Raw genomic sequence first — 12,418 nt, 5'->3', positions numbered from 1 at the left:
GCTGGATAACTGAAGAACTAGGAGAGTGGGAAGCTGGCTTTTCATAGAGCCGGTTCCAAAAGTAGGAGAGCTCTCTTGCAAAGGCCTGGCTTTGGTAATGTACAGAACTTGAAAGCCTGTGAAGGATATAGTGTTCAAGTTGTGTGCAGCTTCTTTTGTAGCTTGTTTCTTTTTTTCTCATTTTATTTCTTGTTAGATTTGAGGAATGCCAGGATTTATTTTACTTGAACAGATTTCGAAAGTTGTGCAGAAGAGGGACATGCTTATGGCCATGAGGTGCTAGAGCCCTGCAGTGGTGTTACCAGATAAGAGCAGCACTTCACTGACAGGATAGTGGGGTGAAGAGCTGGGTTTGACTGCACATGTATGGGCTGTTTGGTATTGTGTTTCATCACTAAGAGAAATATAATGGGGTTGGGGAGGTCATATGCATGTCCTGGTCTATGTTCCAGGTTGAAGACTTTGTGGATCCTAATGGCAAAATCTATCTTCAACGTGAGGAGACACCATCCAACCGGTGAGTGGCATAGATGTCTCAGGCAGTCTTTTTTGTACCAAGGTTGGAAAATAACATGATTTCTTGTTTACTTACTGATGCTGGTGTCTTCTGAATTGCAGTGGTGAATCAACAGTACTGAGTTTTGTTAGTTGGCTCACCCTCAGTGGAACAGAGCAATCTGGTATGAGAGGGCCATCTACGGAAACACAGGAGGCAAAGCGAGCAGCTTTGGAATGCATAAAGGTAACCTATAGGCTGTAGAAGAATCTGGATTTTTTTTCTTGGTGACAGTACTATGTGGGTAACAGGTAACAGAAGCATAAATATGCATGCTGCTTGGCAGTATTGCAGGTAAGAGGAGACTTAAGACCTGAAAGAATCTACAAAGGAGCATATCTGGATTGACAGCTAAATGGTCTTTTGTGCTGCTGTGCATGAAGGTACTAACACATCAAAACAGGAATGATTCCTTAGGCTGGGATCTGCCCTGGGCATCACAGTCCTATATTTGAAGAGAAGTTAATGAATTTTCAAACAACTAATCTTTTCCAAGACAGTGTAAAGGTATATGGTGCCAACAAAATCTGAACCTGGGGTTTGACCACTGTGTGGCCAGAGGAGTCATCTGATAAAATCTGTCTAGCAAAGATGAGGTCTGTTAAAAGTAACTGATGTTAAAGAGCAAACTAGTTGGAAGGAGTTTTCCTCCAGATAATAACAACAACCTGTGTCTTTCCTGTGAACATGATGTGTCCCTGGAAGATCTGTTTGTATGCCTTCCACAACCCCCAGACACACAGTTGTCTTTTCTGTATTTTGCAGCAATGCGATCCTGAGAAGTTGATCACAGAAAGCAAATTTCTCCAACTTGAATCCCTCCAGGAGCTCATGAAGGTCAGAGAGATATTGGGCAAGGGACTGGGTGGCAGTGGAACAAATGTGCTATGCATGATAGTGGATATGTGCTGTGGACTCACTTAACTCCTCTGTCCTTAGAGGAGGTCTTGGAACTATTTGGGATGTGAAACTAGCTTTTAATTCACCTGTTAAAAGTAACTTCTGTGCTGGCAGACACAAATTGCTCTGGCAGTAGAAGAAAACATTAAATTGTGGAATGCATTCTAAGAGCCTTGAGAACTCTTAGTGAGTATTTGTAGTTCTGTGCCAAAGCTTAAAGATTTTCAGGTGTGCTGTGTACCTAATGAGAGAATTCAAAAAGGCAAGAGCTCTAGAGAAATATTTGACAGTGTGTCCCTAAGTAGTATGGTACCTGCCTGCTGTGGGAGATAAAATAAGGCTGGACACATTAGCCTTTGGGCTAGAGAAGCTCATCTCCCTGGGGGAGTGTCATCTCCCTGGGGGAACATTGTGCTCCTACTCCGATTGTCAGGAATTCTCCCTTCATTTTTGGGAGCTTGTGATTCATAAAAATACCATGGCTATTCCAGGCTCTAATCTCTGTGACTCCTGATGAGGAGACATATGATGAAGAAGATGCAGCCTTCTGCTTGGAGATGCTTCTGCGGATTGTTCTAGAGAATAGGTATGACCTTGAAGGAAATGCACATTCACTGTAATGTCCCTGCTTTACTGCAGCTGCTGCCTGGGTCCAGGGAATGAATTGCTTATGTCTGTGATTCACCAGCTGAAGCAGCATGTGGCTGTAATTTCAGGGCTTAACAATTCCACTATAGCATGTGCAAACAGAAAGACTATTAGCTCATGAATTAGTGCTTGATATCCTGAAATTTGGAGAATATAAACTCCAGAGGGAGAATTTTCCCACCTGATTGCTTTGCAAGTAATGAGTAAGAAGTTTGATCATTTTGTTGTTTCAATGTGTCTGTTCTTGTACCTCCCACCTGGAATTTTCATTGAAGTTAAGAAATGGTGGATTGTCTGGAGTTGTGGGAGACGTTGCTGGATCCAGCTTGTCTCATGTCCTTTCGTTCTACCCTTTCCCTCCTCCTTGTTGTGGCTAGGGACCGTGTGACCTGTGTCTGGCAAACTGTCCGAGACCACCTTTATCACCTCTGTATCCATGCCATGGAGTTCTGCTTCTTGGTGGAGAGGGCAGTGGTGGGGCTGCTGAGGCTGGCCATTCGACTGCTGCGTCGAGATGAGATCAGTGCACAGGTAAGGGATTTGTGAAAGGCAGTTACTGGGGTTTTGTGGCTATACCCTGTGACACAGGAAACCAGTTGAAGGAGTACATTGTTAGAGAATGGAGTGTAAGTAATAGAGTCTGTTGTTCTCATCTCCTTCTGTGGCCAGGTTCTCCTCTCATTACGTATCTTACTAATGATGAAGCCAAATGTGCTGTCCAGAGTTAGCCATGAGGTTGCCTACGGCCTCCATGAGCTCCTGAAGACCAATGCTGCCAACATTCACTCTGGGGATGACTGGTACACGCTCTTCACGCTCCTGGAGTGCATCGGCTCTGGGGTGAAGCCACCCGCAGCCCTGCAGGTTACAGCAAGGGCAGATAATGACACAGGTAAGACAGGCCAGCTTTTGCTAGGAAATCTGATGCCTGCCTGCCAGATAAGCAGCTGCTTCCTCAAGCTTTTCAATTAGCAAAGGGGACTGCAAGAAAACAAAGCTGATATTAAACTACATTAGCAAGATTAAAGACCAGCACCTGCTGTTCACTCCTCATGGTCTGTTCCTGTCCCTACTCTGCCATCTCTTCCTACTCAGTGAGCAGCAATCCAGGTGCTAGTCCCTGGGGGGTGGTGGGAGGAAAACTGATATCAGTTCTGGCAGCTGTAGGAGGTCTTTGCTCTACCCAAGGAGCATTTTCTGCTGGTTGTGGTTTGGTGCCTTGGGTACCGTAATCTCTTATCTGGCCATGTAATGTAAACCCAGCTGCTGTTGCTGTCATATTTGCTTCTTTTGTGGGACTGACTCTTTTTTGTCCATTTTTTAAGGTTCTCATAAAATGAGTTGTTCTATAAAACTATATTTCCAGATCCATTTGCATTAATAGTCCCCAGAACCATTCCCACCAATGCAGAAGACCAATGCAGTACTTCTCAGTTCTCTTGACTGTGTTAGAAAGGACGTCTTTTCAGCAAATTGTTCAGTTTTGCTTTAGCCAGCTGTCAGGATATTTGAAGGTGATGTCTTCAGACTTCTAAAGCAAAGAGCAATAAAGGAATTTTCTAGAAGGTTTTTTTTTCCTCTTTGCTTTTCTAGAACTTCTTTAATAGGTCCTGATGCTTCGTGCTAGACAGATGGGAGAAGCATGATTTTAAAAATACTTATGGACTTCGCTCCCTGGATTAATGCAGACCTGTCTCCTCTTCTCTCTTTCTCTCTCCTTTATTTTTTCTTTTTTCTTTTTTACTTTTTTTTTACTGCTTCTGTCTTTGCTGATAGAGCAAACTGCTTGACTTGGCACCTTACAAGTCAAAACATTAGTTCTCTACCTCCTGAAAATGTTTGGTGCCCTCTGTTCACACAAAGTCTATCTGCTGATGAATTTCTAGATGGTGTTGAACAATGGAGAGGACAAGTTTTTACTTCTAGATAAGATATCAGTAACTTAAATTTGTCCCTTGCAAGGACTTCTCTCTTGAGACGTGTGAAATTTAAGGTTATCCTAAATGTCAGGGCAGGTAGATCTGACAGGTGTAGAACATACTAATAACCACTTGTGGTTCCTGGTCGATGCTGATCTGGATTATTACTCCCTTATCCACAGCTACTCTTGCAAGTTCTTGATTTGGCTTTGATCTAAACCCCATGTCTTTTGTCTTAAAGGTGCTCAATCAGACAGCGAGGTGTCCTCCTCCTATCACCCAAGTGACACGAGCCTGGACCGTGGCTACACCTCTGACTCCGAGGTGTACACAGACCACGGGAAGCCAGGCAAGATGCATCGCTCTGTCACGGATGTGGACGTCATGAACAGTGGCTGGCTAGTGGTGAGTAGCCAGTGGGCTTCTGGTGACCAAAGGGGACTACTCCTACCATGGTTGCGAGCAGAGGGTGTGGTATTGAGAGAAAGAATAAGACTGTAGAAAAGAGAGTTAAGATGAGCTAATAATGTAAAGGCAGGATAGGGAGACACACAGATGGAAAAGAGAAAGCTTTGAGGCAAATGAGGAAGAAAGGGAAATGGACCGTACAGAAACATTACCTGTGGGCTTCTGAAGAAAGGCCTTTTCAGTGTGAGCACGAGATGCCTCTCGTTATGCTACCCTCTCCTGCTTACCTGCTCGCTGTGACCTGCAGGTGGGGAAAGATGACATCGACAACTCCAGATCCACTGCTGGGCTCAGCAGGCTGGGTCCATCACCTCTCGTCAACCAGTACAGCCTGACGGTGGGGCTGGATTTGGGCCCACATGACACAAAGTCTCTCATGAAATGTGTGGAGTCCCTGTCCTTCATCGTGCGAGATGCTGCCCATGTTACACCTGAGAACTTTGAACTCTGTGTCAAAACAATACGTATCTTCGTGGAGGCCAGCTTGAATGGGGGTAAGATGGCCCTTCACTTGTCGACCAGGATTCAGCTTGGGGTGGCCAGTTGGCAAGCAGTGCGAAGTATACTGTCATGAAATGAGCCCCCAACCCAAAGAAAATGGTCTACCAGGAGAAAAGTGTCCTGTCTGCAAGCAGCAGGGACCTTATTCTTATCCCCCTCCCTGGGATGGAGGGGAGGTCTGGAGTTGATGTGGAGACAGCAGTATCAGCTCTTGCAGGAAGTTGTTCCTATGGGGCACTGGGTCCCCTTCAAGCAGGTAGTGGTCATTTCAAAGGACAGGACTCTTTGCTGGGGATATCAAAAGGTGGCTGCCCTGTGTGTTGAAAAGCAGAACATTTTGTAGTGGACTGTTGTATGTGCTATGTTGTTGCCTTTTATGTTCTAGGTTACAAGTCCCAGGAGAAGAGGGGGAAGAGCCACAGGTATGACAGTAAATCCAGTCGGTTAAAAAAAAAGCCCAAAGACAGCTCCACACGGCGATCCCGGGTCTTGAGCCAGCACCAGGCACACACACACAGTGATGAGGACGAGGACGAGAGCATCCCTGCCAGCTACCACACTGTGTCTTTACAGGTTAGTCAGGACGTAAGTATAGCAAGGATTTCCTCCTCTCCTTTCCCATTCTTAGAGCCTGGCTAGGTAATCACTGGAATTCTTTGTGGGGAAGGGGAGGGCTGCATCCTGGATAAGTAGGCACTGGATGGCAGAGGGTGTCTGTGGGGGCAATATGTGGTTCTGCAGTGAAAGAGGAAGGCTGCAATTTGTACTGGCAAAAGCAGACTAGCAATGGAGAGAGAGGTCCTCTGAAAAGCAAGGAGGAGGTCTGCAGCTGTGAGTCACTGTAGTAGGTAAGATGGATTAAGGTCATTTGGAGACATGAGGTTCCTGTAGGATTAGCAAGGAGTCTGACAGGGCATCTGAGCTTGAGGGTAGGGACTGAGGCTCTGGAATTTCAAGCACAGAGGACTGGGCTAAGGGAGTAAGTTCTCCCCAGCTGGTACTTCAAAGGTGTGAAGGCATAGGCCTGCTGACTGCCAGAATGTTGGGTCTCAGTTCAGTAGTAACTGACTAAAGTGCTGTCATATGCCCATACAAGCAAGGGAACTTTGCATGTGCTTCACATACCTTTTTTTAAGGAAAAAGTTGTAGAGTTGTTCTGGACTGCACAGGTGAATCAATGAGTTTATCCTTCTGTGCCAGGAAAGAGCCCATTCTTCCTTTAGACAGGACTGAATGCTGTTCCTCAGAGATGGGATTGACGTGGCTGCTGAACCGATATCAATCTTGTTGAAGATACCTGGCACTTGACCACTTAGGGAGGGCAGAGACAGCAGGGCCTGACACCATCTCTATAACTGTGTGTGGCTGTGTATATACATAAAGCGTGCTCTAGTAGCTTGAGCCTTTTAGCCTTGTTTGGAGAACAGCTGAGATCAGAGTTGCTTCAAAATGTAAAGTCCTGTGTGTTTCTTACTGTGCTGTGTACTTGCAGCTCCTGGACCTCATGCACACGTTGCACACGCGAGCTGCTGGCATCTATAGCTCCTGGGCAGAGGAGCAGCGACACCTGGAGACAGCAGCCAGGAAAATCACAGCGGATTCCCGAACACTGTGGTCCAACTGCTGGTGTCCTTTGCTGCAGGGTAAAGCCATCCCCTGGTGATGTCAGTGAGCAAACACTCTTCCAAAGTAATGGCAGGAAAGTTGAGGAGCCAAGAACTAACTGCAGAAAGCAGGCATAGGTTGTTTTTAGGGTCTGTTTTAATTGAAAAAGAACTTGGATCAGATTTGGAAAAACATCTTTAGGATGAGTTAGCTGCCAGCATGTTTCTGCATCTGGTAGTAGATTGCCAGTCTGTGGCCTGGAGCAAGTATGATCCTTTTTATTCCACAGAGAGTTTTTGATCTTCACTAGACTTTTTACTCTAGACTCGGGAAGTAGGGGTGTGACACTCTCCCTGTGGGCTTTGCCCTGAGTCCCTCTCTTGCAGGTATTGCCTGGCTGTGCTGTGATGCCCGACGCCAGATCAGGATGCAAGCACTCACTTACTTGCAGCGGGCCCTCCTGGTACATGACCTGCAGGCCCTGGATGCTCTGGAATGGGAGTCCTGCTTCAACAAGGTAACCACCTGCCTGGCATGGCCATGTAAGCAGGGCAACATTGTCATGAAGAGCAAAGCTGTGTGCAGGAGAGTTGTCCTACTTCAGCACTGTCTCCGTGAGAAGCTTGTTCACTGCAACAGACAAGATGTTTCCTATTCTGGTCCTGTGAAAAGTTCCTCCCTGCTTAGGCTTCTGACAGGGCCTTTTGGAGTATTGAAGTGAATCCACTCATGCACATCCCGTTGCCACCATCATGTCCTCTGTCTAGAAGCCACCAGTCCCTAAAGCCAGTGCCTTTCTGTAAGGCTGTGTGTTAAAATCTCATCGGTCATTTTGCAGCTCTGAAATACACATGTGTTGGATCCAACAGGTGCTGTTTCCTCTGCTAACTAAGCTACTTGAGAACATCAGCCCAGCTGATGTTGGTGGGATGGAAGAAACTAGGATGAGAGCCTCAACACTACTCTCTAAGGTGAGCACACCTCTGCTGCCTAGGGAAGCTTAAGGGAAACAGTGTTCCTCAAGAAAACCAAACTTTGCTGTGTTCACTTCTCAGCATCTCTGATCCAGACAGGTGTCAGGGTTGCTAGTTTGACTATGCAGTGCTGGGCTTCTCCACCAGCTTCAGCTGCTGGGACATGCCTTCTTTCCAGAACTGTCTCCATGATTCTAGTCCTTGGAAAAGTTGTCAGGAAGAGGTTTGTGACTTTATGATAGAGAGGAGGATTTCACTCAACATTAGTTGAAGACAGTCTATTCTTGAGGTGAAGTGATGCACATCACAAGCTGATAGTTGTGACCTGAGGCAGAGGTCTGGAAGGGCTAGAAGACAGGGTGATGCAGACTGCAGTGGCCTTCCACAAAGGAGACAAGATCCACTCCTTCACATACACAGCTCAGAAGAGTGGAGGCCTGTGGCATCCTCAGGCCAGTCCTGTGCATGTTCCCAGCCTGCCACAAGGAGGGGGAATCCAGATTTGTGAGACTGGCTTGTTAGTGAGCAGCAGCCCCTGTACTACTTGTTGACAGTAGTTGTGGTTTTTTTCTAGGTATTCCTACAGCATCTCTCCCCACTGCTCTCACTGACCACCTTTGCTGCCCTGTGGCTCACAATCCTGGATTTTATGGACAAGTACATGCATGCTGGCTCCAGTGACTTACTGGTAAGGTGCTGGATGCAGTCCTTTGGTAAACCATTTTTTGCATTTTAACCTTCTAAACTTGGAAAGTGTTTCGATTTGGTGTGGGTTTTGGGGTTTTTTTTTTAACTTTTTATTCCTTTCCAAACCATTTTGTTCCATGGTTTCTTCCCCTGGCCACAGTTTCCAAGGCAGCCCATTGGCTGTTTTGAGCTTTGGTTCATTGCTACCTGTCCATTCTTTGTCCTGTCTCTGATCATAGCTGGAGGCCATTCCAGAGTCTCTGAAGAATATGCTGCTCGTCATGGATACGGCTGGAATATTCCACAGTGCCGACTCACGGACAGGATACTCAGATCTCTGGGAGATCACCTGGGAGCGCATTGACTGTTTCTTACCTCGGCTGCGGGATGAGCTCTTCAAACAGACAGTCATCCAAGGTACCAGAGGCTGGGAAACCTCAACACAGGTTTTGGACAGTACTTGCCCCTTGTCCAGTACCCAGCTGCCAGAGTGCCTGGATGCTGATGAAATGAGTTGTAGGAGGCTGTGGGAACTTGGCACAAGGGCAGATTGAGGGAGGGCAAAAGGAGTGAGTAAGCTGGTGTGTGATCTCACTGCATGTTTTGTCTTCCTAGATCCTATCCCCAACATACCAGTGGAGCAGCAGCATCAGAAAACAATAGTGTCTGCAGTGCCCCCTTCTCCTGTAGGGGATGTGAGACCATCCACCCATGTGGCTCCTTTGGAGAAGCCATGTGAACCGGGTGTCAGTGGTGAGTCCTGTTTTCTTTTTTCTGGAATCACTTTCCCAGAATGGTGGCATAGATCTGCTTTTCCTTGCTTTAGCATGATCTCTGGTGACCAGGCCTATAGTGTTGTGAAATGTTGTGCTTCCATATGGATAAGTTGTTGCTGAGGCTGTTGGGGTGGGCAGAATGCCTGTGATTGACTCCTGCTCTTCAGGGCCTTGTATGAAGGGGCAAGTCTGAAAAGGCCCCTGAGTTGATTTTTAGCCCTGCTTAGTTTTGAGCTAATAGGTGACTCTGTCAGGAGCTGTGTAAGGATCTATTTTGTCTGTTCCTTCTTCCAGAGTCTGAGAGAGTCACTGCACCTGCCTCACCCACCATCAGCACCTCTGCCTCTCCTTCCTTCCCAGCATCAGCTTCAACAAAGTCAAGCCCCGTTACAGACATACCTCCTACGACAGCACAGCCACCGCTCATCCTGCAGCCTCTTGCCTCTCCCCTGCAGGTTGGGGTGCCACCTATGACTCTTCCAATCATTCTCAACCCAGCCCTAATTGAAGCCACCTCTCCTGTTCCCCTCTTAGCTACTCCACGGCCCACTGACCCTATGACAAGCTCTGAAGTCAATTAGTTGGAGGGTGTTGGAGAACTGTCTGCTGAGGAGGAGGCTCTGTGGGTGGAGGATGCTGGCCAAATGTTCTGTGGTAATGGACATGTTTGTTTTAAAAGATGATGCTAACCTGAGCAGAAGGGCCGTTTCCACAGTCCTCTGGAGCATGTCCCATCTTGCTCCCTTCTTGTGGCATCACCTAAAAATCTGCCCAAAAATCCCTGTCTCCGTGGAGGAGTGCCCACTTCCACTGACCAGTCTCCTTCCTGCCTGTGCAATCTCAGGGGCCAGGCAATGCCTGTGCCCAGCAGCCTGGGACCAAGCTGCCACCAGTTCATCTGGTAAAGAGGGAAAAGTTGTTGATGTCACACCAGAGAGGGGCTGCAGCACAGGACTGCCTCTCAATATTACTCAGTCCAATCCCTGGGCAATTCCCCAGCCATTCCCTAGCTTTCCTGCTGACTCTTCTGGTTGTACTGCTTTGTTTGGGATCTAAGCACGCCTGGGTTCAGCAGGTAGAGTATTTTATTAGAAATGTGGATTGCTTACAGTGCAGCTCTCAGATTGCTGCGTAGGACTTCTTGCCTGCTGGTACATGCTTTCCTTCCTGCAACATGGATGACAGCAATCCCCAAGCCAAATAGAGATTAAGTAGCAGGCAAGTCTGATAGGGGCTTTCATCCCTGTTCCTGTAAATGTAATCAGGCTTTCTGGTTGGAGAAGGCAAATACCAGAAGGCTCTGCCTAGCTGAGTAGATGAGAAGGAAATGCTGAGAGCAGAGCACAGTGGCTGTGTCTCACACAGCACTTGTGGGGCAATCATGTGTTTTGTGCCACTCGCTACACATTGGTCTCTGGCTGACCAGCCCCTTCCTTAGGAGAAAAGAGAACATCCCCTTCACCTACAGATGTGGAGATTTGTGGCACCTGCTGACAGATGCTCAGCACATCTGCAGTGGTTTCTCTTGAAGGCTCTGAAGAGAATGCACCTTCTGCATCTTCTTGTTGGGATCTCATGTCCTTCTACCCCCTGAAGGCCCCTGCAGCTGAGGCCCTGGCAGTGATTCTTGTGCTTCCATCTTGCTGCAAGGACATCCCACTCTTTCCCTGCTCATGTCCAGAGCAGAGCTGGCTGCCTGCCAAGTGCTGCATTGCTCATCTTCCTCCTCCTCCCTCAACTAGTTGGCTAAATTCTCAGTAATTTCAATCTTGGAAATCCCCCTGGTGACTGGGAGGGGCATGGATGGGACTCCAACCCAGTGTATCCTGTAAGGAAAGGAACCTGCAGTTGGTGTGGGAATACAACCAGTGTACATACAGAGTAAATGGCTAAAATCCAATGGACTTTTTACAGTGTAATAAATACATCCTGTAAATGACTGTTCTGGTGTTGCACTCCTTTTCTGTCATCCAACTTTGGCTCAGAGCCTTGGGAAAAGGGGAGTTTGCTTGTGAAGGTGTTGTGCCCTGGCTTCATATACCAGTGCTCTGTCTGCAGGGAGCACAGGGGGACTTGTCAGCTTGGGGTGGGGGGCTGCAGTGGAGGTTAGCCATCAAGGGACTAATCAGGAATGGTTCCCATCATGGACCAAGCAGAGCTGTAATAGTGAGATTGGCTCTTTCAGATGGCAATAGTTTACATGGGCTGTAAAATTTCTAGTGTTACATTGGTGTTTACTCATGCACCACCAAGACTGAGAGCAGAGATGAGGACTGAGGAGCAGGTGCTCTACTCATCTGGTTGTGGTGCCAGAACAAAGACCTTGGTGGCAGCTCAGCTGCCATTGGTTTTTCTCTGATGAAGAAGAAATACTTGTTTCCATGGACAGGACTCAGAGTTGGAGAGGGTGTGAGAGATGCTGGCCTCTTCCAGGGCTAGTGTTTGCCGTGGATTTGAACAACTGCACTTCCCCCCTGGGATTTTCTACTTTGTTTCACGGCAAGATCCATGCAGTGCCACAGTGTCCTCCGAGCTGTGTGAAGCACCAGTGCCTTGTCTATTCCAAGAGACTCTTACAGACTTGGTAAGTGGGTAGAAACTTAGGAGTTCGTTTAAATTGCATGAGAAAAGGTCTGAATATTGCATAATGGAAGAGTAATGTGCATACTAGAAAAGTCCTGGTAATAAATCCTGGTTCCCTAACCCCATTTGTACCATTCCTGGAATATTTTTGCTGCTGCAGCCCTCTTCCTCACCCTCCACTGCCTCTAGATTGTCTTTCCAGCCCTCAGATGTTTTCATTAATGCATTTGAGTCCTTGTGCTGCTCATGGAGTGCTTCTGTATCCAGCCCCCCCTCTGTCTTGTCTTTTTGACTTCTATTTGCAGCTCTGTTTTTCTGCTTATTGAAAGCTTTAGATTATTAACTCTTTGTCAGGTGCCTCGATGTCAGGACTGCGGCTTTGATCCCCAGGCCCAGGTGGTCCTCTGACTTTTTGGGGTTGTGTCAGCTGACAGCAAAGCTCCATTTTGCCAGCTGCCTTCCGATAGCTGTTTTGGGCACATGCTGTGTTTTAACACATGCTGAGTTTGCAAACCCAGCTTCTACTGAGAGCATTACGTCTCAGACAATTATGGTGCAAAGCAAATGCCACCTGAGAGAACTGTAGGAAGTGGGACTAGAATGGAAGGAATGTTGACTGGAAAGACAGAATTGCACTTTAAACAGTTTTCACTAGGCTGTAAATAAGAATGGACTGGAAAACCAGAAAAAGAACTTTTTGGACGTTGTTTGGATTTTGCAAGAGTGAAGTTTAATGTTACAGGGAAAAAAAATCAGGGAAAGTACTGAACTGAAAGGAAATCAGAATCAACTGTCAGGTAG

General features: G+C 47.1%; 1 protein-coding gene across 5 annotated transcripts in view; it reads left to right on the top strand.

Annotated features, from left to right (window-relative positions):
- Window positions 1-10,974, top strand: part of GBF1 (golgi brefeldin A resistant guanine nucleotide exchange factor 1) — a 97,826-nt gene extending 86,852 nt beyond the window's left edge. For 3 of the 5 annotated variants that reach the window (XM_064716556.1, XM_064716552.1, XM_064716554.1), the window contains 16 exons: window positions 453-517; window positions 619-742; window positions 1,322-1,393; window positions 1,948-2,042; window positions 2,482-2,635; window positions 2,774-2,996; window positions 4,265-4,428; window positions 4,739-4,985; window positions 5,378-5,577; window positions 6,485-6,635; window positions 6,984-7,114; window positions 7,467-7,568; window positions 8,146-8,259; window positions 8,498-8,675; window positions 8,874-9,011; window positions 9,329-10,974. In XM_064716556.1, coding sequence (XP_064572626.1) covers window positions 453-517; window positions 619-742; window positions 1,322-1,393; window positions 1,948-2,042; window positions 2,482-2,635; window positions 2,774-2,996; window positions 4,265-4,428; window positions 4,739-4,985; window positions 5,378-5,577; window positions 6,485-6,635; window positions 6,984-7,114; window positions 7,467-7,568; window positions 8,146-8,259; window positions 8,498-8,675; window positions 8,874-9,011; window positions 9,329-9,615 — 2,445 coding nt within the window. In that variant the 3' untranslated portion in view covers window positions 9,616-10,974. The remainder of the gene's footprint in view (window positions 1-452; window positions 518-618; window positions 743-1,321; window positions 1,394-1,947; window positions 2,043-2,481; window positions 2,636-2,773; window positions 2,997-4,264; window positions 4,429-4,738; window positions 4,986-5,377; window positions 5,578-6,484; window positions 6,636-6,983; window positions 7,115-7,466; window positions 7,569-8,145; window positions 8,260-8,497; window positions 8,676-8,873; window positions 9,012-9,328) is intronic. The other 2 variants (XM_064716557.1, XM_064716553.1) reach the window with 1 other exon arrangement.
- The last annotated feature ends 1,444 nt before the right edge of the window (window positions 10,975-12,418 follow it).

Source organism: Zonotrichia leucophrys, chromosome 6 (assembly GCF_028769735.1).
Source record: "Zonotrichia leucophrys gambelii isolate GWCS_2022_RI chromosome 6, RI_Zleu_2.0, whole genome shotgun sequence".
Lineage (NCBI taxonomy): Eukaryota > Metazoa > Chordata > Aves > Passeriformes > Passerellidae > Zonotrichia > Zonotrichia leucophrys.
The sequence above is the reverse complement of the archived record's forward strand: the minus strand, read 5'-3'. Positions and strand labels throughout refer to the sequence as shown.